We start from the raw sequence: 23348 nt of genomic DNA, 5'->3' as shown, positions 1-23348 counted from the left end.
CGTGGCCACGGTGGCAGTGGAGAAGGTCACCTACGGTGCAGGTTTTAAGTTTGGATTCAGCACTCTGATCACATCTAAGCTCTGAATAGGACAGCTGGGGTCTTTCCTTGTCAGGGCCAGTGACAATGTCCCATACAACAGGAACTCACCCTGCAAAACCCTGGGTCCCTGCCTGGCCACCACCCGGGAGCTGAGGGCTTGTCTATAAGGCACTTGGGACCCTGAGAGCTACTGCTCTGGCTGAATCTTCAAGACATATTTACAAAGCTGCAGACATTAAAAAGCGGGCGATTTGTTATGAGGTCTGAGGGGCTGCTGAGAAATGGTTTGCCTGACATCTCAGGACCACACGTCGCACACGGCCGTCCCGCCATGCTCAGCAGCTGCACCCCGCCTTCCTGTCCTCACTGAGCTGATCGGCAGAGGAGTGACCGTTGGCGCGCACGACGCCCTCGGGAATCCAGGACTTGTCCACGCTCCGCTCCATCCGCCTCATGATTAGGTCCAGCAGGGCCTCGATGGCGGGGCTGATGTTCGTCCCATCGGCAGCACTCGTCTCAAAGTAGGGGATGCTGTGGACAGAGACAGCCCAGTGAGAACAGGCCACAGTCTCTATGTCAGTGTTTTGGGTTTTTTGGTGCTGGAATTTCATTTATTTTAATTTTATTGAGAAACAAAAATGAGACAGTTTCAAAGCTGATTAATAGGACAGTTTCAATAATCAATACAGTGTATATTGTTATCTTCTTAGTGGTCATCCATAGTACAAGAAGCAGACAGGATATCCTGTCCAAACACCGTTGGTACACATCTTTCTGCTCATTGAAATGAGTGAAAGTAGCTGTATATCCTATCTTAACTATTTCGTATATATAAATACAAAATGGTCCTTCCTTTGTATCCCCTTTTTCTTGTTTAGTCCTGTCAGAGGTGGGTATTCCATTGGCATCTAAATACTAAGGTGTTTGAATTCAGCTAAACAATCCAACACTGTCTAGCAGTCTATGACATTAGTGGGTCATCCTCAGAAGTTATTGACTTGAGCCTTTTACAGCTCATTGTATTAATATGGCTTTACTTTATATACCTCATTTTTATACTTTTTTGCTGGCTGGTTAAGACCAAGATATAGCAAGACCTATACAACAAGAGTTGTAGCTTTTGGGTCTGATAAGGTCAGTGAAATCCCCTCAGGATTTATCCTGAGATCCTGTACCTCAGATTGTAGAACCTTTGTCAGTGTCAGCCATGTGGATGAGTCACGGCCATTGCTTGACCAATTTGCTCTCTGTGAAAGCCTGAGAAAATGTTTTTTCTCTCCATGTGACTCTCCCCAGGCACACTCTACATCATCGATCACATTCCTCTGTGGCTCCATAATCTCCTTGATCAGAAAATTTGGGACACAACTGAGTTAAATGGTGTTACGTTACAGGTTCTCCTATGTCCCCAGTCTTCACTGACCTTGAAAGGCTAGCGCCAAAAGTTTGGCTGACCTTGCAGCACTTCCTATTCTCCAATTTTGATCTGCTAACTTAGGTTGTTAGCCCTCCAGAAGAGAAGCTTATTATTAACCTGCAATATATGCAGTTTGGTTTACCCTATCTGTCTAAATATCAAACATCTTTGGCACATCATGGAACAGGTATTTTCCATCAAATATTTTTTGTTTGTTTGTTTCTTTTGTTTTATTTTTGGCGGAACCAGGGATTGAACTCAGGCCCTTACTGAGCCATCTCCCCGACCCTCAAATATTGATATGTTGAACTTTAAGTCCTTACAGAATATGAAGGTAAAATAATTTTTAAAAACTAGAAGTAAGCATTTACATATTTTTACAAAGAAATTTAGAAATCTAACCATATACAGCATTGTAACAGGACAGACCTGTGATTTTTTTATTCGTCTTTTTTTTCATTTATTACCTTTCTTTTAAAAGAAAAAAATAAAAATAAATAAAACCTTTACTTGAGAGACAGTATGGCAATAAGTGGTATGTCATGACAAGAAGTGCATATTTAGAAGACCAGGATGGCAGGCACTCCAAGGGTGACCCCTCTGTTACACATCGCCATCCTCAGTGCAGCCGCCTGGCTCACGGGCACCAGCATATACAGTTAGTCAGGGTGAGCGTCTCACCAGCCAACCGCTAGTCTCAAAAACCTGCTGATGTCCTCCAGGATCACTGCCCCACCCATCTCCTGCGTACAAGTACAGGGGCATGGCTTTGCCCTGTCCTGTTTCCCAGCTTTTCTCCTTGCCCACTCCTCGTTGTCCACTCCTCAAGTTCTCGCTTTCCTTTTGTGTTGTACCTTTGTATATGTAATTCCTCTTTTGAGTTCTTATACTAGGGAGACAATGTCAGTGGTTAAGTTCAAGAAAAAGACAGCAGGGACATCACCCACCCAGGGCGCTCAGGCACGAGGAACAATAGAGCAGAACAACCCACTCTGCTCTTCCCAGGAGCTACAGCCGAACCAGACATCTTAGCCACTTCCAAAAATGAGGCCATTTTTCTCTTGAAAAAAATTTCATATTCAGAGAATACATGTTTTTTATTTTAAGATTTTTTTTTCTTTGAACCAGGGATTAAACTCAGGCCCTTGCACTTGCTAGGGAAGCGCTTATTCCACTGAGCCATCTCCCAGCCCTTTTGTTGTTTTTTGAAACAGGGTCTTACTACATAGTTCAGGATGGTCTCAAAATCATGGTGATCCACCTGCTGCAGCCTCCCAATTGCTGGATGAATTTTTTTTCTTTGTAATTAGGGAAGGGTCTACAGGGTGTTCAGGGTCTCACTACTAGATTGGACTTGTAGTAATCTGCCTCTTCACAACCTCACAAGAGCTGGGATTACAGGCGTGTGCCACCACGCCCAGTCTCAATTGCCCTCTCAGGAGCCCCGGGGTGGGGCCAGCATGGCAGGCCTGGGGATTAAATCCCTGGCCCCAGTGTCCGCTTGCAGGCGCTTTAATCCACTGAACTATTTGGCTAGCCCAAAATTTAATTCTTGATACAGAAAATTTAAATTTCTCTACAGGAAAAGCAAATTTTGAAAATTTTTGGGAGAAAACATAAGAGATTATCTTTTATGACAATAGGAAGAATTTCTTAAAATAGAAATCTTAAATGGGAAAAGTTTAAAGTCTCAGTAATGCAAGTAAAACTCTGGTACCATTGCGTGTGTTATAAACACAGCTGAAGGGTGAGGAGCAGCCCGAACAGATGCTTGCGCCACACCCCCACAAGCGAGGCCACATCCCGGCCATCCAGGCAACTCCTCAGGCCAGTTGGTACGCACATAGACATAGTGCATAAACAGAAATTCTCAGAAATAACAGGAAAAAATAGCAAGCCTGGCGTGGTGCACACAACTGCAGTCCCTGCACCGTGGGAGGTTGAGGCAGCAGGACCTCAAGACCTCCTCAGAGGTTCAGAGCAGCCAGGCCTTGCTTCTCCGACAGCACACGAGGGGCAGGGGCCAGGCCCCCGAGCCCTGCTGTGAATGTGGAGGCCTGGGGTGAGGTCCTCAGGCGACCCAAGTGACGACTGCCCGGGAGAGGACAGAAATGTGCACCTGGTCCTAGCCTGACTTCAAGAGGATGAGAGGCCACACACCTGGGGGGTTTTGTTTGTTTGTTTTTACACCTGTGCTCTTTTCCCCACTTTTAGTACTGGAAGGTAGTGCTGAGCTGCATCCCCAGCCCTTTTCAACTTTATTTTGCCCGGCCAGCCTAAACGTGCAGCCCTCCTGCCTCAGCCCTCTGCGCAGCAGCTAGGGTTACAGAACGCTGCCGCTGGCTCCAACAGTCCTTGCTCTAGCCCAGGAGACGCTGTTGTCCCCTCTGTCCACGTGGTGGCGCTAGCGGGACACTTGCAGAGCAGTTTTGCCAAAGACAGAATGGCCGTCCAGAGTACATGCAGACGACTAATTTTAACGTGTTTTTAAAATAGACTAACCACAAATTTTAAAATAATTTTTTTAAATGATAAGCAACTTTAAACCAAGAAGCGTAGCATCCTTTGCAGCTCTTGACCTCCAGGCCCAGAGCTCACGCCCAGGGCCCAGCCCACTTCTAGATGGGTTCTTTCTGTTACCTACTCCCGCAGACTAGAAGGTCAGGACTCCAGGAGGCGCTGCCCAGGGCGACCACAAGCATGCAGGAGGCCCTGGCCCACGGCCGGGACGTCAGGTCCCTCGAAGAGTGAGACCCAGGAGGTCTTTGGGGCACTACCCGATGCCCTTCCTGCCGGCTGCCCTGGCTCCGCCAACACTGCTGCCTTGCACCCTTGGCTGTGACCAAATCATGGGGTTTAAAACCTGCTGGAGGAGGTGCTGGGAGTCCAGCAAGCCAAGTGAGATGTGACAAGTTTCCAAATAGGCTGTCAGATCTGCACCTTGCTGCCCTATGCCCAGGCCCCTTGGGGCCACACCAAGCCCCTGCAGTGACCCCGGGCAGCCTGCTGAGATAGTGGGGTTCCTGTCCACTCCAGAGATGCCTGGTCTCACCCACAGTTGGCACACAGATGCACCCCATTGTCGCGCTTTGGTCACATTTGCGCTTCTCCTCTTCCCCAGCTCTGAATCCAGAGCCGCGGGAGGACTCGGTGTCATCACCTGCCCTCTGCAGATGAAGCCTCAGGGACATCACAGAGGAGGTCGTGGCGCCGACCTGGCCCGCACCCCATCTGTGTCACAGGAGAGTGACCGGCGAGCCCCCTAGTCAGCACCGACAGCGCACTCCCGTCCCTGCGCATCCTTGCGCCCAGATGCAGAGAGCTCGCCTGTGCAAGGCACTCACACGGGCAAGCGGCCACGTGTGCACGCTCGTGCCTGCCTCAGCTGTGGATCCACTCCATGTGCTCCCAGTGGGCAAAGCGGGTCCTCTACCCCACCCCGGCCCACAGCGGAGCCTTTCATTTAATGCTTTACTCTTTTTCAGTACCCTTCACGTGCTCACGGTTATACTGAAACTTCCCTCTGGACTTTGCTCCAAAATGCTCACCCATATTTCTCAGCCAGGGCCCTGGCCTCCTCCTCCTCCACTGCCCGCTGGTCCTCCAGGTCACTCTTGTTGCCACACAGTACAATGTCAGGGTTGTCACAGTACGCATGCGTCTGCAGCTGGCCTGCAGACAGAAGAGATGTGTTCAGGAAACATGACGGGCACTCAAGAGCACCAGCACTCTGCTACTCACTACTGGTGACCCTCAGCAAGGTGCTGCCTGCCTGCCTCAGTTTCCCCAGGTGTGGGCAGCGGGGACAGCACTCCCCTCTCAGAGGAGGAGAGGACTGAGTTAACTCCCAGTTTCCAGGGGGCCTGAGAGCTGGTGGGAAGTGCACAGTCCCAGATCCTACCCAAGCAGGGTGCTGTGGGAACATCAGGGGTGACCCAGGGGATGTGGGACCGAGCCACCCGGCACAGTCGTCCAAGCCTTCTGCAAGCACCCAGCAAGGCTGCCAGGGAAGAGCTCAGTCTGGAGAGTCTTGAGGCTTTTTTCTAACCTTCTCTACCAAGCTATGAATTACTCATGTAAAATGCAGGCTGGTCAGGAACTGAAAGTGCTCACAGGACAGAGAACTCACTACCAACGTCCACCAACACGGCAGGAGCAGGGCTGGCAGGGAGAGAGAGATGGTGGGCCGGAGGGGCGCACTCTCCTCCTCCCAGGGCTACATGAAGGGGCAGTGTTAGAAAGTAAGCAGAGTCCTTATGGGTTAGAACACAGGGCTGGGTGTGGAGAGAGGGTCAGCAGAATAAATAAAGGGAGGGAGAGTAGCAATTCAGTGCGCCGTGCACGCCTGCGTGAGCCCATAGATGGGGTGTGGAGACTCGGTCTCCACCGGCCACAGGAAGGGCTCCCGCGAACAAGGGCGGGGCGCGGGGCACAGCGGGGGCAGCCCACCCCTCCCAGGCCAGCTCTGCCCTGCGCCCCGGCCCTGCCCAGTTGCGGTTCCATTCCTGCACCAGCAACCCAAGCTGCTCCTGTCCTGTGGGACGCAGAGAGTAGCGGGACAGAGATGACCAAGGCCACCCCAAGTGCTAGTGCAAGCAGCAGACCCAGTGAGGCCCAGGCCAGCAGCAGCTCTGACCAACACAGCGGTGCGCAGGTGCCTGAGCAGGGCTAACCCGGGCTCGGCTTCCTCTGGGACGGGCATGTCGCCGTGCAGGGCAGAACCGGAGCACATGCTGTGCCCCGCACCTAGGCCGGCCGGGGCTGCAGTCACCTCAGGCTCTGAACAAAACACCTCATCTTGTTTCATTTGGGCACTGGAGCTTGAACCAGCACCCTCACGCTGAAATGAATCCACACCCTGTTTATTTTTTTAAGAGAGTCTCATTAAGTTGCTCAGGCTGGGCTGAGCTTGTGACCCTCCTGCCTCAGCTTCCCAGACTGCTGGGGCTACAGGGGCACCCCAACACGTCTGACTAAACCTTGTCCTTTTAGACAGCACTTGAGGCAGGGGCTCCTCCATGACAACTGAGGACAGAGGCAGCTGGAAGCAGGCACCTGGGAGGGAGAGGAGCACTCACTTATCCAGTTTCGAACATTCAGGAAGCTCTGCTCGTTGGTCAGGTCAAAGAGCAGAAGAAAGCCCATGGCATCCCTGAAGAATGCTGTGGTCAGGCTGCGGAACCTGGGGACACAAGACAGACCAGTCACGCTCCAGGCCATGACAGAGCAGAGCGCTTAGCAGCGTCAGGAGTCGTCGCCTGCCATGGCCTGCTGGGGCCACAGGCCTGAAGCCTTCAGCAGGATGCACCAACATCGACAGGCCCCTCAACCCCGGCCCTCAGTGCACGCCTCTCGGGGCCCTGCTCCCAGGGAGAGAACGCTGGCATTGTCATCCATTAGCCTGCAATCTCAGGTCTTCTCGACTATTTTTCACTGATATTTTAATAAAGAGCCCTTATTTTTAGAGAAAATCCACGTAGTTAAACATGAAGTAACAGGACGCTTGAGGGGTTTGCCTCAGGTACAGGGCAGGCAGGCTGAGCCAAGGGACAGTGATGCAGGACTCCTGAGACAGGACCATACTGCTCCACACAGACTTGGTCTCCAAAAGAGGGGGTGAGAACCAAAGCCAGGTGAGGAGGGTTCTGAGACACCTGCCAGTGTCTGCGGCCGGCTTCCTGTGGGCTGCCTCAGTGGGGCCTCGGGCCACGACCCCCAATGCCAGGGAGACAGTGCGGAGCCCTCCTGCAGGCCCACAGAGAACAACCCTGGGCAAGGCGTGCGTCCAGAGGAAGGCGACCTGCAGAAGGAAGCCCCATCTTCTCGGGACACCACAGCTCCTCCCACAGCCCAAGCCATGCACCTCTCCTGGCCAGCTGTGTCCCATAGCTGCAGGTGGATCCTCTGGCCCCGGCCCACAGCTCCATCAGGCCCAGTGGCTCGGTACACCTGGAACGGCAGAGTGGGGAGGAGATGATAGAGCCGCCTGCCCGCCCCCGGCTGCACCCAGCAGAGACCCCGAGCACACACACTGTTCAGCACTCCAAGAACGGCCACACTCGTGTGTAGGTGGGACAGTGACACTGGAATAACACACAGCCATGTCAAAGGCATGTGCATCCTGTGCTTTACAAACATGCCACAAACACAGAGATAATCTAGGTAAAGACAGCTGGCCGCTCCAGTGGCCCCTGGTCACTAGTTTCACAAATTCTGCTTTTGAGGCTCTCCTGCCCCAGCCTTAAAGGGCACCTTTAAAACCATGTTGTTCACTTTTGGAACTGCAGGAAAGGCATTCCAAAAACCTCTTCCGCAAAATAGTGATGATGACATTGGCAGAAACAGAACCAACTTGGACAGAAAGCCTTCGGCTTTCCCAGGGGCCTGGCTTCAAGGAAAATGGCCATGTAGAAGGCAGGCTCTGCAGAGCTTTCACGTGCCCTGCCTGGTGCTAACCCCATCACCTGGGGCCAAAGCAGCTGTCAAAGCCAGCAGACACTTGCAGCCAGTGCAGATAGTAGACTGGTCGGAAAGCCCCCAGGTCTTCACGGGGAGGACAGTCCTGTCCCTGTGACGCCTATTATCAGGACGAGTATCTCCCAAGAAGAGTCGCAGTGAGGCAGAAGAAGTCAGCCCAAAATGCTTCGGGAGGGCACTGACCATGGGACTGTTGCTGCTGCCAAATATTCATCGAAGTTGTTCATTTGCGGAGCCCTACACTCACTGGGGCAGCAGGGCTATGAGCTCTCACCTCTGAGAGCCCCGACACTCTTGCTGAGTGAAGAAAACTTAGCAGACACCAAGTGGGGAGGAAAGCAGCCTTGTACGTAGGGAAAAGCAAGAAACCGAAGCTGGTCAGAGACAAAGACTTCAGCACGCCCAAGTGCATCCAAAGAACCACGATGCCAAAGAATGCAAACCAACCCAACCCAGTGGCTGACTAACAACAGGGTGACACTTAAAGGTAGGAGGAATAGAAGTTGGACTCACTGGGGCAGGCCTGCTACCCCAGCACTCCAGGAGACTGAGGCAGGGGTCGCAAGGTCAAGCCCAGCCTGTGAACTTGGGCAAGACCCTCCTCAAAAAAAGGCTGAGGACAGAGCTCAGTGTGAGGGCGAAGGGCCTGGCTTAACACCCCAGACTAAGATTCCTTTTTTTTTTTTTTTTTGCAGAACCGGGGATTGAACTCAGGCCCTTGCACTTGTCAGGCAAGCGCTTATTCTACTGAGCCATCTCCCTGGAAGAAAGAAAAGAGGGACAGACGATCTGGATGCCAAGTCCCCTAAGGGGCTCGGCCGCAGAAAGGCAGGCCATGCGTGAGCGTGAACCTCTGAAACCTTGCTCAGAAGCAGCAAGCAGGAGAAACAAGGAGCATCAGGAAAGGGGGAGTGCCCTAGAAAGACCAACAAACGCGCTGTCAAAGCCCCTTAAAAGGGAAGCAAGAGATCACTTATTATTTGCAGATTTTCAAAGTGCTTGAAAAAAACTATTGAGCAAGAATTCTGTATCTTTCCTTGCTATGCTCTAAAATTGAAGCAGACAGTAAAATGTTTTCAAACAAGTAAGTGTTCCTCGTGGGCAGAGCTACCCAATAGGAAATAACTGAAAACCACCCTTGAGAGGGGACACAGAGTGGGGGTGGGGGCCAAGCCAAAGCCAAAGCCAAAGCCAGCAATACTCTTCTCAACTCCAGTTTAAAAGATAGCTGTGGCACAGGGTGGGGCACACCCCTGTAATCCCAGCACTTGGGAGGCTAAGAGGATCGTTGGGAGTTCAAGGCCATCCTGGACTTCATAACAAGACCCAATCTCAAAAAATAAACAAAAACTGCATGAGGCTCTGAGGGTCCAGAAGGAGTGCACAACGGTAGCATTTTCTGATCAATGACACCCAGAGCAAGGGACATGAGATCATAGAAGACCGAGGTTTTAAAAATAAAAATAAAAAATAAAAAATATTTAATAATTAATAAAAACTAGAGGGTTTAGAGATAGCTTGGTGGTCTAAGTGCCTGCCTGGCAAGTGCAAGGACCCAAGTTCGATCCCAGTACTGCATGCTGTTCTGGGTGCACTGAGCTGTCCCAAAACCAGGCATGGTGGTGCACCTGTAATCCAGCACTGGGGAGGCTAAGACAGGGGGATCACTATCAGTCTGAACTGCGTAATGAGACCCTGTATCAAATAAATAACTTTAAAAAAAAAAGAAACTAGATTGGCTGGACATTGTGTATGCCTGTAAGCCTAGCACACCTGTAATCTTTAGCATATATATATATTAGAATTTTTTAAAACCTAGATTGTTAAAAATTAAGATGATAACCTTACTACTCAGAAGAAGATAATTCAAAAATATATTATTTTTAAAAAAGAAAAGTAAGGGCTGGCCAAATAGCAGATTAAAGCTCCTACTTAGGCAGACGTGGGGGCCAGCAGTCCCATCCTAGGGCCCGCCATGCCAGCCCCGCCCCCCGCAGCATGCTGCGACAGCGATGGAGACTGGGCACAGTGGCGTGTGCCTCCATCATGGGCTCAATCCCAGCACTTGGGAGGCTGTAAACAGGAGGATCACTATGAGTCCGATCTACACAGTGAGACCCTACAGACCTTGTCCTAAAATAAAATTTAAAACAAAAAATTAAGAAAAGTAAAACAAAATGCACCCTAGGCCCTAAGTGAGCAAGCACAGCACCAGACTGTGACTTCTGTGGCTCTGAGCTGCGAGGCTATACCCCTCCCCGAGCGCGCCCCTGGACAGGGCTGGCCTCATGGGCTGAGGGTGAGCTGCCAGCCGGATGGCCCCCAGGGTTCCGGTGCCCAGGAGGGCACTGTGCAGAGGGGCCTTCCTCCCGACCCAGGCAGGGCAGCCGCTGCTCACGTCTACCCTTGGAGATATTTTCAGCAACATTTTGTGGCTTTCCAGTGCTGGTTTTTCCCTTTTATTAAGGCTATCTATCCTCAACCTCGCCCACCTGCCCGAGGCTGTGAGTGGGACTGCCTTGATTCCTGGGTGGGAAGCCCTGGGCTTCTCCTTGTCCGCTGACCGAGGGCTCATAGGTCTATGTAGGTCTGGTTCTTCTCGAGTCCATTTCAGTCATTTGTGTCTAGGACTTTCTACACCTCTTGTACCCTATGAAATTTGCTTCATGCAGTTTTATGTTATTTCTTTACCACCTTTTCATTTACATACTGTTGGCAGAGTTGCCCTTTCATTTCTTAAAAATTTAGCTAACTTCAAGAAGAGAACATTTATCTCCATTCTAACCTTTATGTCTTTCGGCTACTCTTTGGCTTACTTCTGCTTTTCTGGCTGTGTCGTCAGGTTCTGAGGACTGGACCCAGCTTCCACGTCTGCTAATCAAGCGCTGTACCACACAGCCACAGCCCAGGCCTTGTGAACTTTCTTTTGAGATGGGTCTTTTTTTTGTTTTTTTGGTGGTACCAGGGATTGAACTCAGGACCTTGCACTTGCCAGGCTAGCACGTATTCCACTGAGCCATCTGCCCATCCCTTGAGACAAGGTCTTGCTATTCCCTAGCCTGGCTTCAAATCTTTGACAGCCCCCTGTCCCCGCCCCACCTCGGGCTCCTGGCCTCTCAGGCCTGGTTTCCTACCTAGAAGGCCAAGGAAGAAGAGCCAGGGTGTGAGGAGCAAGGGGTTGACAGATGTGCATCGGGGGTCAAGCAGGTGCATGGACTCAGCGGGCAGGCGGGCAGGTGAGCTGGGCACAGCTTGGGCTCCACGTGTCGGGGACGCTGCCAGGCCGTGGCTCGCCCACCCGTCCTGCCCTCACAGCGACAGACAGCACACTGGCGGGACGCTGTACATGTAAGGGAGGGCGCAGAACTTACCACTCTCTTTTCCCTGAAATCAATGCCCACCGTGGTGATAAATTTGGAATTAAATTTACCATCTGTGTACTGGCAGAGAACACTGGTCTTCCCTACCCCCGAGTCGCCCAGAGCTAGGAACTTGATGAGGTAATCGTAGTCTCCGTCAGACATGGTGAAGAGCCCAGTGTTCACCTGCAAGACACAAGTGAACGTGCGCTCAGCCCCCTGAAGAGGCAGCTCTCAGGCAGCCGGCTCCCACCCAGCAGCTCTGAGGAGGGTCCCGGGTGCACTGTCGCAGGGCCCCAGGGTTGCTGTGTTAGCGCACAGCCAGCCTCCCACCACGGTGCCTCGGGACAAAACCCAAGATGTGAATGTGGGGGACCCGGCAAGAGGACGGGGAGCGGCGGTGGCGGCGTGGCGGGGCGCCAGCTGCTCCTCCTCGGTGTCGCCCGCCAGGTGGCCCCGGCCTCCGCCTCGTTCATTCACGTGCTCGCTGCCACACCCGACTCAGTGCCTTCCCGGACGGACGGACGGACGGACGGACGGACGGACGGGCTGCCCCACGGGAGACGCGCTGGAGCCCCCGCAGTCACCGGGCTGGCCAGGCGCGTGCCAGCGTCTCCGGAGCGCCCGCCCAGCCAGGTCCGCCGGGGCCCTGCCCGCGCCACATCCAGCCTCCTTCCTCAGCCTCAGGACTGCTGTCCCGCGGCCCCTCACCGCGTGTCCTCTCCGTCATGCTGTACTTTTATCATCTAGAGAACGCAGGCTCCAGACGCCAGCGCACCTGGAAACAAGGTCTCCCGGGAGGCCAGCTGCTCGCCTCCGCCCATCTCAGTGCCGGGAAGACCGCGGTCACCACTGACACCTCCGCCCACCTGTCGGAGCTGACCCAGCAGCTGTCCACCCCAGGCAGGCGGCTCCCCCAGGCTGCCCGCTTCCTCCCTGTCTTCCACTCAGGCTGCAGCCAGACCAGGGCCGTGATGCCTAAAGCACTGAAGTAAATCATCCAGGCATGGCGGTGCACACCTGCGATCTCAGCACTCAGGAGGCTGAGGCAGGAGGATCACCACAAGTTCAAGGCCAGCTGGACTACCTAGCAAGACTGTTACAAAAAAGGGTTCAATCATAAAACTACAAAAGTACTTCTGACTGAAATAAAACTTCTTTGGCCCAAACTAGATTAATCTAACCAAAAATTAGAGTCCCATTTTAATTGCTTCGATCTGGCTTGCAGACACCCGATGACTCTGCCCCCACCTCGGGTTTGTGGGGGTCCAAATGGAGCAGCGCTTCACTGATTCAGCTGGTACTGGTAACCAAATCCACCTCCAACCACGTCACACATGCTCTTGTAAGGTGAGATGGCTGGGGACTCCTTCAAGTCATCCACACTGGGAAAACTGGCTCAAGCCTGTCTGAACCGTCCAGAACTGGGTTCAGCTGTCCCAATGGCTCACCACTGAGGTGTAAATAGCAGATGACCAAAGGCCAGTTTGGTGCTTCCCACGTGCACCAGCCAACCAATTCAGAGCTTGTGATACAAACTCCTAGCCAGAGTTCTGTGCCCAGAGCCTACCTGCGCCACAGTGGACCTGCAGGGGTGGAGCTGCTGGTGTGGGAGGGGATGGAGGCTGGGGCCTGTGAGGACAGTGGCTCCGCTGCCTGGGCCACCTCAGGGCCCTGAGTGCCGGACCCTCATGACCACCTGGCCGGCAAGTGCAGGCTTCCGGGAACCCTCAGTAGAGCATCCCGAGAAGGCGCCAGCTTCATTCAGACAGCGCTGACACAGGTGTCTCCTCCAACGGCTCTAGGCTGGGCCTCACCCCAGCTGGGAGCCGCACGCCTGCTCTCCTGGGTCCTCGGGCTGGGGGCACCTTCAGGCAGTGCTGATCCTGCCTTCCTGGCAGAGCATTACCACCCCTCGTGCGGCCCACGCTGTTGCCCATGCCAAGACTTCCTGCTTTTCATGGACGAATAGTATTCACTGTGTATCTGTCACTTTATCTTTACGCACATTTCATTACTTCTAATGTGCACATATTCTCTAAATTTAATTCTTTAAGACCTTTTAACTTTTTTTTATGTTAAAAAACATTAAACACACATTGCCAGGGGCTGGGGAGATAGCTCAGTGGAATAAGTGCTTGCCTGGCAAGCGCAAGGTCCTGAGTTTGGTCTCTGGTATCACCAAAAAAAAAAAAGACGCATTGCCGTAAATCCCCCACCAGAGATCCCCTTGCTTCAAATGCATTGATCCCATCATTCTTGCCACTTCTTTGTCTTCTCCAATCGGATTTTACTGGTACGTTTGAGATTGTAAGGATCACGTTCACCTGAGAATCTGCACCGCAAGCGCTGCACCTGGGTTCTTCTCCTCTGCTCCCCTCACGCCCTTCTCCTCCCCATTCACAACAACTCGGCTGCTCCTTCTCCTTTTCTCACTTGTCATTTCCCTTGTTACCTCCCGGCCCCTGAAAGCGTTCTGCCTTTTTCACAACATCTGTTCCACATTTCAGTTCTTATTTCCACTTTTGGTTTCTCCTGCCGGAGAACGTCGTATTTACACGTGTGTCCAATTTATTCGGCTTACAATGCGGTCTCCAGGTGCATTCACTTACCTAGAACGATCTCAAGCCTGTTCTTCATAGCTGGGTGGTACTCCACGTGCACAAAACCCCACAGCGTCTTTATCCATCCACCAGCTGATGGTGCTTGAGCCCTTTCCAAGAGGATCGCATCTTTTTATTTTGAACCAGGGTGGAACCAGGGCCTTTGCACAGAGCTACATCCCAGCCCTTTTTGTATTTGTTTTGAAATCAGACCCCACCAAGTCACTAAGTTGCTGGACAGGAACTTGCACTCCTCCTGCCTCAGCCTCCAGGGTGCTGGGAAGACAGTGTGTGCCACTGGGCGCAGCTACAGTCGGCTGCACTTCGCTTTCACAGGCTGATGGGACGGGGGTCACGAGAGACGCAGCTGCGTGGAAACCGCTGCGCGCATCTCCCAGAAAGGTCGAGAAGGTGCTAACGGTGCACTTCAGGTTGGCGACACACATGGCAGAGTCGCTTCAGAGGGCTGCCCAGCAGGCACTGTGCACACAGTCAGGGCCGGGCCACAGGAAGTCCCGTAAAGTCGCAGTGTCCGTGGTCGCAGGCAGGCAGGCAGGAGCCTCTTTTCCAAAGGCCAAGAGGAAGCACTCAGCCCTGAAGCCAAGAGTTAGGAGAACCTGAGGGGGCACTGAGAGCCCAGAAGCTAGGGCCACACCAATGCCTCCTCTGAGCGGGACCTGCGGGAGGTGTTCCCCTTAGCTCACACATGGCCGCTCCTCCCTCATACACTACCCTTGTGTGTGTGTGTGTGTGTGTGTGCGCGCGCGCAGTACCAGGGATTGAACTCAGGACCCTGCGCTTGCCAGGCAAGCACTTATTCTACTGAGCTGTCTGCCCAGCCCTCAGACACTAACCTACAGCAGTGGGAACCAGACACTGCTTCACAGGCTGCTGGGCGATGGGGCTGCTCAGCAGGTGGGAGTCCTTGTTCTCTTCAGGAGTAAGAGGGAAGTGGCTTTGGTCAAGAATAGCAGGGAGATCTCACCCCCTACATCTATCTGTTGGTCTTGGTCTGTGTGTGTGTGTCTGTCTCTCTCTCTCTCTCTCTCTCTCTCTCTCTCTCTCACACACACACACCCCAAATTCTCCATGAAGCTTCAGGCATCGATCTTCGACTCTGAGCTGAGAATCCCCTCTCATATGGTCATCTGGGGGAATTTTCTGAGGTTCCCTGGATGGCACAGCCAGTCTTCGACAGGGAAAGCTTTCCCCTAGCGCCATATCTAGTGAGGACACTGAAGGAAGGAAGGCTTGGACAGCGCTGACAGCGACAGTGCCAGGCCTGCACCATCTCCTCTGCTCGTTACCCCTCAGGAAGGTGATCTTCCTGCAAGACGTAGACCACATGAGGAGTGACACTCTCCAGGTGGTGGCCCTCTGGCTTGGGTTCACATCCCGGCTCTTCCACTTTGCTTGTGTAGGTCCACATTCTTTACACACACTTGTTCACAGGTAAGGGGATGACCATGGCCCTAGCCTGCTTCCCTCTGGTTCCAGCTGCTGGCATACTGCCGGCTCTGATACAGCCCTTCTCAGCAATGCTGCCGTTAGTACCCGAAATTCTGTCACTTGAAACCTACCCTTACACAGGACCCGAGCATACAGAAACTCAGGCATCACCTCATCTCTCCCAGGTCCCCGAAGGACGCAGAGCCTCCTCTGCTGATTCTGTGGGCTCCAAGTTGTCCGCCCATCCAGGGCTTTGTTCCAGAAGCAGCTGAGACCCAGACAGGCAAAAGCACGCCTGAAATCACCAGGAGAGACAGCCTGGACCCCAGCCCAGTCCTCTGCTGCTGGCACTCAGTACTTCTGTGCCCTTGTCCTTCTTTGGAGCCAGCACCTCTGCTGCACCGCTCTGGTTCAGGAGCCACGTGTCCATCGAGCCTCAGCTGTGTGGTCCCTGCTTGGCCAGTGGCATGGACTCATATGGGGCCAGGGTCTGCACCCACCTGAGCCCTCCTGTGGGCGCTGGAACAGCCATCGGCAAGGGCAGCAAGTCCCAAAGGAGAGCTCTTCTCTCCCCCAGGACCTCCTCTGTGAGCAACACGGCAGAAACGCTCCACAGTTCTCATCTCAGGGTCCACTTCAGGGAAGGCCACTTCCTCTGTGTCCCCTCCAGGCCTCCATCAAGCCCTGGGCCCCCACTGTCCCCTGGGCAGTGGCATCTACCCAGAGTGGCTGGCACCAGTGCAGCTGCCACACTGTGACAGCCCTTTGAACATGTAAAAAGACCAATGTTAACAAATGGTGGTATCCAGCGTAACAAATTTTCAGAGGCAAAAATAACCTCAAGTGCTGTTGAGTTAATGTGGTTTCCGAGTGTTCCAGTGCCTGTAGATATCCTCACGGCCAACACGTCCTCCCTGTAGCCGTGGCCGGTGTGGGGATCGGGAGAGCAGAGCCTGCACTGCCACAGGGGCAGGGGCGGGGCGCTGTGCTCCCCAGTGTCGCCGCAGGCCCACAGAAGGTGCAAGGAGGGCCTCCTGAGGTGGACTCGCTCCATGGGGCAGTGACAGGGAGATGCCACCTGGTTGTTTGGCTCTGACGCATTCTTGCCTCTTCTACTCAGGGGTGGCGTGGGCTCTAAGCTCCGAGGAGCATGAGCTCACCAGCCCTGCTGCTGCTGCAGCTCTGCATGAGGTTGCTGCCACCAGTCCTGCAGCCACACCCACCTTTCACTGCCTGTGAGTCCCCCAGGCCAGCTGATCGCAAATCCACTGCTTCTGCAAGAGAATCTCGCCCAGGCTCCACCTGGAATAGTGAAACCCAGGCTCAGCGCTGGCAAGGGCTCTGACCTGCTCTGCTCCCTCCAGACCCAGACACTGCCTGCCTGCCGGCTGGTACCAGACAACTCTCCTGCCATCCTGAATGCACCTGGGCTCTGCTCAGGTGACAGGTTCTCAACACGCCCTGCAATGGCTGCAGAGACCTGAGCAGGACAGGGTCACCACACTCAGGTCACTGAAGGGAAAGAAGAACTGGCAGCCTAAGTTCTCAGAACTTATGGCCACACAGTCCTAAGAGAGGACCGAGCACAGCACCACCCTAGGAGAGGACACTGTGCCCTTGAGGGAGTGGAGGGAACAGCCTAGCCAGGACGATGTGGGTAACCCTGCATCAGCGATCTTGTCCTGCATCTCGGAGGACGCTCTGGGCCATCAGGAATGGGAACAAGCCAGGTGAGATGGTACGCACCTGAAATGCCAGCTGCTCAGGAGGCTGAGGCATGAGGAGCACAAGTTAGAGACCAAAGTGGATGATTTAGTGAGACCCTGTCAAAAATAAAGTTGCTAAAAAGGGGCTGCAAATGTCACTCAATGGTGTAGAGATTACCTTGTATCCTGGGGCTCGAACCAAAGAAAGGACAGAAGGCTACAGGTGCCAAGGAATTTAGAATCTAGGTTGAGTAAAATGTTCAAAAGTCAAGACAGGCTTTGAAGAAGACAATGACATGTTGACCCAACAAACCTAAAATAACCAAGGGACTGTTTCGTGCACACAAAAAGCTACTTTATGCTAACTTGCAGCGCAAAGAGCATGAAGAAGCACCTTTTTTTAGTGACTTTAACTTCGACTAACTTGATATTTTCTATGAACTCTGAAGACACTTCTGGGATTGCATTGTATCCACGAAGCCCTTGCCTGACTGACAACCCTGCCAGGAGGGGTTTCACACAGAACCATCGCTGCATAAACACTGGGGTCCCCGAACGGGCCACCAGGACAGAGCCAGGTGTCCCTAAGCAGCTCAGACACACGTGCATTCAGCTCTTAAAACTGAAAGCTCCTGACACCGGAAGGAGCAGATGTCACCATTCTGTTACTTCTCATCGATAAGCTCTTTGTCGGAAACACGCACGTAAGAGAAAGTGCTGGCATGCGCTGTGGAGCTGGAGTTCCACTCGTGGGTTGCTGTGGCTGGTGCTGTCTCACTTGGTTGTCAAGCATTTATGAACTTCACAGAAGGCCAGGCCAGAGACAAAGCAGCCTGCCCTTCCAAACCAAAACCAGCCGTGGGCCTTCAGTGGACTTGTGTGGCTCTTGGGGAAGGGCAAGGCTGGAAACGCGTTACTTGTCAGGCACGGGAGCCTCTGAGCGCATCGCTGGCTCTGGGAACATGTAAGAGTGTGAGTGTGCAGGCCAGACGTCACCAGGCATGAGTGGACTGTGTCCTGCATCCCCCACCTCCAACCGCTGGTGACCCACTGAGGACACAGGGACGGAAGCGGTTTCAGAGCACACAGTCCACCTATCTGAGTGCTCTCCGTGGCCCAGGAACTCACAGGGTGCCCAGGACAGTGGGTGCGCCTCAGCCTCCTGTCCCCGCCACGAGCCGCGTGCTCGTGGAGTCCCTTGGCCAGCGTCGCCCGGTGCAGGGCACTCTGTGTGCGCGGTCTTCCACAGGCCCGAAGTGCTCAGCCACTCTCCGTGCGTCTGTCTCCCCTCAGCTGCTTGTGCCCTGTACACTGTCATCCTGTGCGTTGCTTGTCCCGGGTCCCTGGCTGCGTTGGCCACGGCGGCTGTCCTCGGATACTAGCCCTGCAGCCACTTCCTTCCTCTGCTCCCCCTGCGCCCTGCTGATCCCACCCAGAGGTGACCGCGACGGGCCCTGGGCTCCCCGATAGTTGCACGGGTGGTAAATTAAGCTGTACTTGGTGGGGACTCCACAGCATTTGATAAGCAACCACTACACCTCCAGGATTGTGTCCCCAGTTGGGGACAGCTGGCAGGGACCCATGCTGGCCACAACCTGAGACGTCATCTGGGAGAAAGCAAGATGAGTCACGGATGACAGTGGACTTGGCGCTATCACCAGGAACAGTGTCACACAGTGCCCCGGCTCCAAGGGACACAGCACAGACACAGGCCTGGCCCAGGCCACAACTCTGCCACTTGCTCCCTGTGGCGATCCTCTGCCCTTAGCACAGAAGGACCGGAGCACAGGGCCCCACGCCTCCCGTTCCCGAGGGTTGCTGTCCCTCCCTGGGAGCACCTGCCTCCCCTGCCAGGGAAGGGCTGGCCCAGGAACACTTTCCCAACGAGGGCCCCACGGCACTGGCGGGTGTGTTACAAAGCCGGGCGGGGGGCAGGCAGTCAAGGTGAGGGCAGCAGCGGGGCCTGGCCCTCAAGTCAGGTCAGTGTCTGGTGCCACACTGCTAGTTCCCCCACCCCCACACATGAGCCCAGCCTCAGTTTCCAGAGCGCCCAGTGGCAGTTGGGCGATTGAGGCAGAGGACTCTCACAGGTGTGGGCCAGAGTCCACTTGAAGTGTCTGCCCACCAGACACAGGAGGAGGGGCTCTGGGCCAACTGGAGCCCAGAGGCAAGGGCGCCCACCCTACCATCTGTCCAGCTTCCCCAGCTGCACAGGCCACTTTGGCCTCAAGGACACCTCCCTGGCACCACCCTGTGTGCCCCGCCCGGTCACTGAGTGGCCCCTGTGAGAACTTTGTGGGCCATGGCAATGCCCACAGCTGTCCTGGCACTGTACACCAGGGACCCAACAGAGCAACACAGGGGCAGCAGTCACTGCAGAGAAGGCAGAAGCCACTGCAGAGAAGGTAGCCCAGGACCAGGCCAGGTGGAGACCCCAACACCACAGTCCCCGGGCTCTGGGAAGGACGACACCAGCTCCAGAGTCCTCAGCCAGGCACAGTGGTACAGTATAGGGCAGGAGAGTGCAGGGATCTGCACGAACGTGGGGGACACCTGGGTCCTCAGCTGCCTGCGTACCTGCTAGGCACCTGCACCTCGGGGCTCTGGACCACAGTCACTGTCAGAGACAGGGCGCGTGGCTCTGCCCAGCCACTTCCGCCCAGGCCCTGGCCCCTGCCCCACCTGGTCACCTGGCCTGGCTGCATGGGTCACCTGGCTGGGGAGATGGCTCAGTAGGATAAGCGCTTCCCTGGCAAGCGCAAGGGTCTGAGTTCAATCCCTGGTTCCGGAAAAAAAAAAAAAAAAAAAAAAGACCCTGTCTTGATATCAGAAATACAGGGGCCGGGGAGAAGGCTTAGTAGAGTAAGCGCTTGCCTGGCAAGCACAAGGGCCTGCGTTCAATCTCTGATTCCGCAGAAAAAAAGAGAGAACTAAAAAATACAGAGGGCTAGGGATGCGGCTCAGGGTGCAGGTTCAGATTCAATCCTCAACCTTTCCCTGCCTGGGAAAGGCCAGGACGCTCACACAACATGGCAGAGCCAGCAAGGGCAGCAGTGCGATTTGAGCCCAGGCACCCTCTCCGCGATGGCCATGACCGCTATGTGGATGTCCCCAACAGCATCTGGAGAACAGAGCTCAGCTGCCCTGGTGCAGACCCCGCGAGCACAGCGCACAGCTTCCAGTAACTGCAGAGCCAGGCTGCTCCAGCCTGACCATGCACCGTCACCAGGAGGTGTGGCGGCGGCTGGGCCGGTGCCCTGGACCCAGCTCGGGCTCGCCAGGGTTGGACTGCAGGCCCACGAGGCCTGTCCACTCCCAACCCGGCAGGCGCCCACGAGGGACCTGCCTGGCCTCCAGGCCGAGGCAGAGGCTGCCTCCAAGAGCAAAGGAGAAGCAGGCACAGCATCAGCACCCACTCAGGGACACCACAGGGACCCCTTTCAACCTGACACCAGGAGCCTTCTGAGCATGGCAATGTTTTAGGATAAACGGTGCAGTTTAAGTCCCTCAATACTGGCAAGGCAGAGCTCAAAAGCATGACAGCAGGGAGCGAAGACCAAGCAGTGCGTACCTTAGCAGGGAAAACCTGGCTTGCAGAGCTGCCGATGCACTAACAGTCAGCAGTGGCTAGTCATGCGTCCTCAGGCCACTCGGGCCTGTGTGGATGGGGAGCTGGAGGAGTTGGGGGAGGCTCTCACCCATTCCCGAAGAGGCTCTGAGGGCAGCTGCCTGGCACCTCCGGATGCTCAAACCCAGCTCATTAGCGTCAGCTGCCTGTCATGCGGCCCTGCTTGTGGTCAGGTGACACAGCTGCCTGGCGCAGCCAGCCAGGAACATTAACCTCTTCCAGTGCTGGACCCTCACCCCGGCCAGGCGAGCACAGTACTCGCTTCCTGAACAAGCCTCTGGGAAGGGTCGGTGTCCTCCAGGCTGTGGGGCTAAGTGAGTCCTGCATCTCCCAGATGTGGTGCTTGCGGACGGATGGGGTGGCAGGTGCTGTCCTTGACAGCTCCCAAGTCCTCCTGGATGAGGCTGGACGCCCGCCCACTCCCCCAGCACCTAGCTGAGTGCACAGCGCCCCTCCCCCTCCCCACTGTCCCCCAACTCTACCCAGTCCTTGGATCCCCAGCCAGCTCTTCACTGTTCCTGGTCTGGGCTCTCACAATGAGCTACCCACTCAGCAAGCTGCCCCAGACCTAGCCTCCCTGGCCCGCCCTCCACAGCGCACCACTTGCTCTTGGTGAGGCATACACAGGGCGTATCCCTCCCCTTCAGACTCCCCAGAGACCCCACACTGCCTCCTCCCACCAGGAGCTCCACTCTGCACCCATCAGGAACTCAGCGTGCGGCTGAGACCAGCACCCACAGCTGCTCCCCCATCTGTGATGCATCTGCTGCACCCCACATTGCCTCCCCAGCTCTCCAGCCACTGCCCAGACACAGAGCAGACCTGCCCACCCACCCTTGGCATCCTAGGACACCACACAGCCAGGTAGCTCGAACCGGAGATCCTGTCCAACCTACAACCTCAAGCCACCCAAAGGACTGGAGGAACTGAAAAGCCAGAAGTAGAATTTCTAGTTCATATCTGGTGCTGGCCCAGATGTGTAGACGAGGATTATAAATGGAAGAACAGAGTAAGGTGCAGTGGCACAGGCCTGTAATCCCAGCACTCTGGGAGGCTGTGGCAGGAGGACCACCATGTCTGAGCCCAGGCTGGGCAACTCTAAGACTTAGCAAAAACAGTGGTGGGGAGACTTAGCAAAAACATATCTCAAATTATGTATTTTAGTAGAGGGTCTCACACACAAATCAGACTCATAGTAATCCTCCTATTTTCAGCCTCCCAAGCGCTGGGATTATAGGCATATGCCACCATGCCCAGTCTCAGTCTCCATCTCAGCACACCCCGGAGCGGGGCCAGCACAGCACACCCGGGATCGAACCCCAGTCTCTGTGCCTGTCTAAGCAAGTGCTTTAGTCCGCTGAGCTATTTAGCCAGCTCATATCTCAAATAAAAAAATAAAAAATAAAACATTTAAGAAGAGCTGGGGATGTAGCTCCATGCAAAGGCTCTGAGCTCAATCTCAGTACTACAAAAATTAAAATAAGAGGAAAAAGTGTGTATTATCATAAAAACTTGCAAGAAATACTTGCGTATTTCTCTTTGTACCTCCCATCAATCTCTAGATTTTGGAGAATAATTCAGCAAGGAAATGCAGTGATTTCTTTTTTTTTTTTTTTTATGTACTTTGTATAGGGCCTTGTAGTGATCCTCCTGTTTCAGCCTCCCCAGCAATGGGATTATAGGCATGTGCCACAAGGGTTTTTGTTTTCGAGATAAGGTCTTAGTCTACAGCCCAACCTGGCCCACACTCTCGATGCTCCCCCTGCCTCAACCTCCCCATTGCTAGGGTTACAGGGGTAAGCCACCACGCCCAGCAAATGGAGAACTTCTAATCCCAGAACCACCAGAGTTAGCTTATTCTAGCTGAGGAAAAGCTCCTCTCAGCGCTTCACACATCGGCATGGGTCAGAGGAGTGTGGGACGCAGGAACCAGGACCGTGTCTCTGGCAGCCCCAAAGAGCTTGGCAACGCAGGCTTCTGCTCTGAGACCTGCACTTGGGTAGCAAGACCACGCATTCACTAGCGCAGCAGCTCCTCCGCCAGCGCAGCCCTGCTGCGGCGTCCAAAACGCGCCCAGGCCTCGGGAGCCTGCACACCCGGCCCTGCGGCCTCCTAACCTCACTGCTGTCCCAGGGAGAGAATGTTAGGCTTTTGGCAGAAACTGACAAGAACAAAGGCTGGTGACCGCAGAGAGCTGGAAGGAGAAGACTGGAGGCTGGAGGAGCAGACGCAGGGAGCCGCTCCTGTGTGCAGCGGGGCCCACACAGACACAGCGCCCAAGACACAGAGTACCGGCAAGGTGCCCCTTACTTTAAATGGAAGTGGGTTAAACTCAGCCAAACCACGGACATCCGGCATGAATAGAAAACTCAGCCCAACTCCTTGCTGCCTCCGAGTGGGTTTCAGGACAAACCCGGGCTGAAGGTGAGAACCAAGGCTTGATGCCAAACAGAAGCAGAATGGGCAGGAAAAGAAGCGGACAAACAAGACTGCACCACGAGAATCGGGAAACCCGAACAGACCAGGATGTGAAGGCTGACTGGACAACCGAAGACCACTCGGCGGCGAAGAGAAACCCAGCCCCGGAGGCCTCCACCCCACATGCGGGCACACCCTACGCCCCCTCCAAGAACTCTACTGAATCAGCCACAGAATGCTCCCACCCATT

The 23348-nt window shown here is 54.5% G+C and overlaps 1 protein-coding gene across 5 annotated transcripts in view; it reads right to left on the bottom strand.

The window, feature by feature from the left end:
- Positions 1 to 6: 6 nt before the first annotated feature.
- Rab27a (RAB27A, member RAS oncogene family) overlaps positions 7 to 23348 on the bottom strand; it is a 28319-nt gene continuing 4977 nt past the window's right edge. For 2 of the 5 annotated variants that reach the window (XM_023724100.1, XM_023724102.1), the window contains exons 2-7: positions 16570 to 16648; positions 11307 to 11480; positions 7322 to 7407; positions 6537 to 6640; positions 5007 to 5130; positions 7 to 572 (exon numbers count right to left, since the gene is read on the bottom strand). In XM_023724100.1, coding sequence (XP_023579868.1) covers positions 377 to 572; positions 5007 to 5130; positions 6537 to 6640; positions 7322 to 7407; positions 11307 to 11459 — 663 coding nt within the window. In that variant the 5' untranslated portion in view covers positions 11460 to 11480; positions 16570 to 16648 and the 3' untranslated portion in view covers positions 7 to 376. Of the gene's footprint in view, positions 573 to 5006; positions 5131 to 6536; positions 6641 to 7321; positions 7408 to 11306; positions 11481 to 16569; positions 16649 to 20623; positions 20767 to 23348 lie in introns of those variants that run through there. The other 3 variants (XM_023724101.1, XM_023724103.1, XM_004639042.2) reach the window with 3 other exon arrangements.

Source organism: Octodon degus, unplaced genomic scaffold (assembly GCF_000260255.1).
Source record: "Octodon degus isolate 3935 unplaced genomic scaffold, OctDeg1.0 scaffold00105, whole genome shotgun sequence".
Taxonomy (NCBI): Eukaryota; Metazoa; Chordata; class Mammalia; order Rodentia; family Octodontidae; genus Octodon; species Octodon degus.
This window is presented reverse-complemented; position numbering and strand designations above follow the sequence as displayed.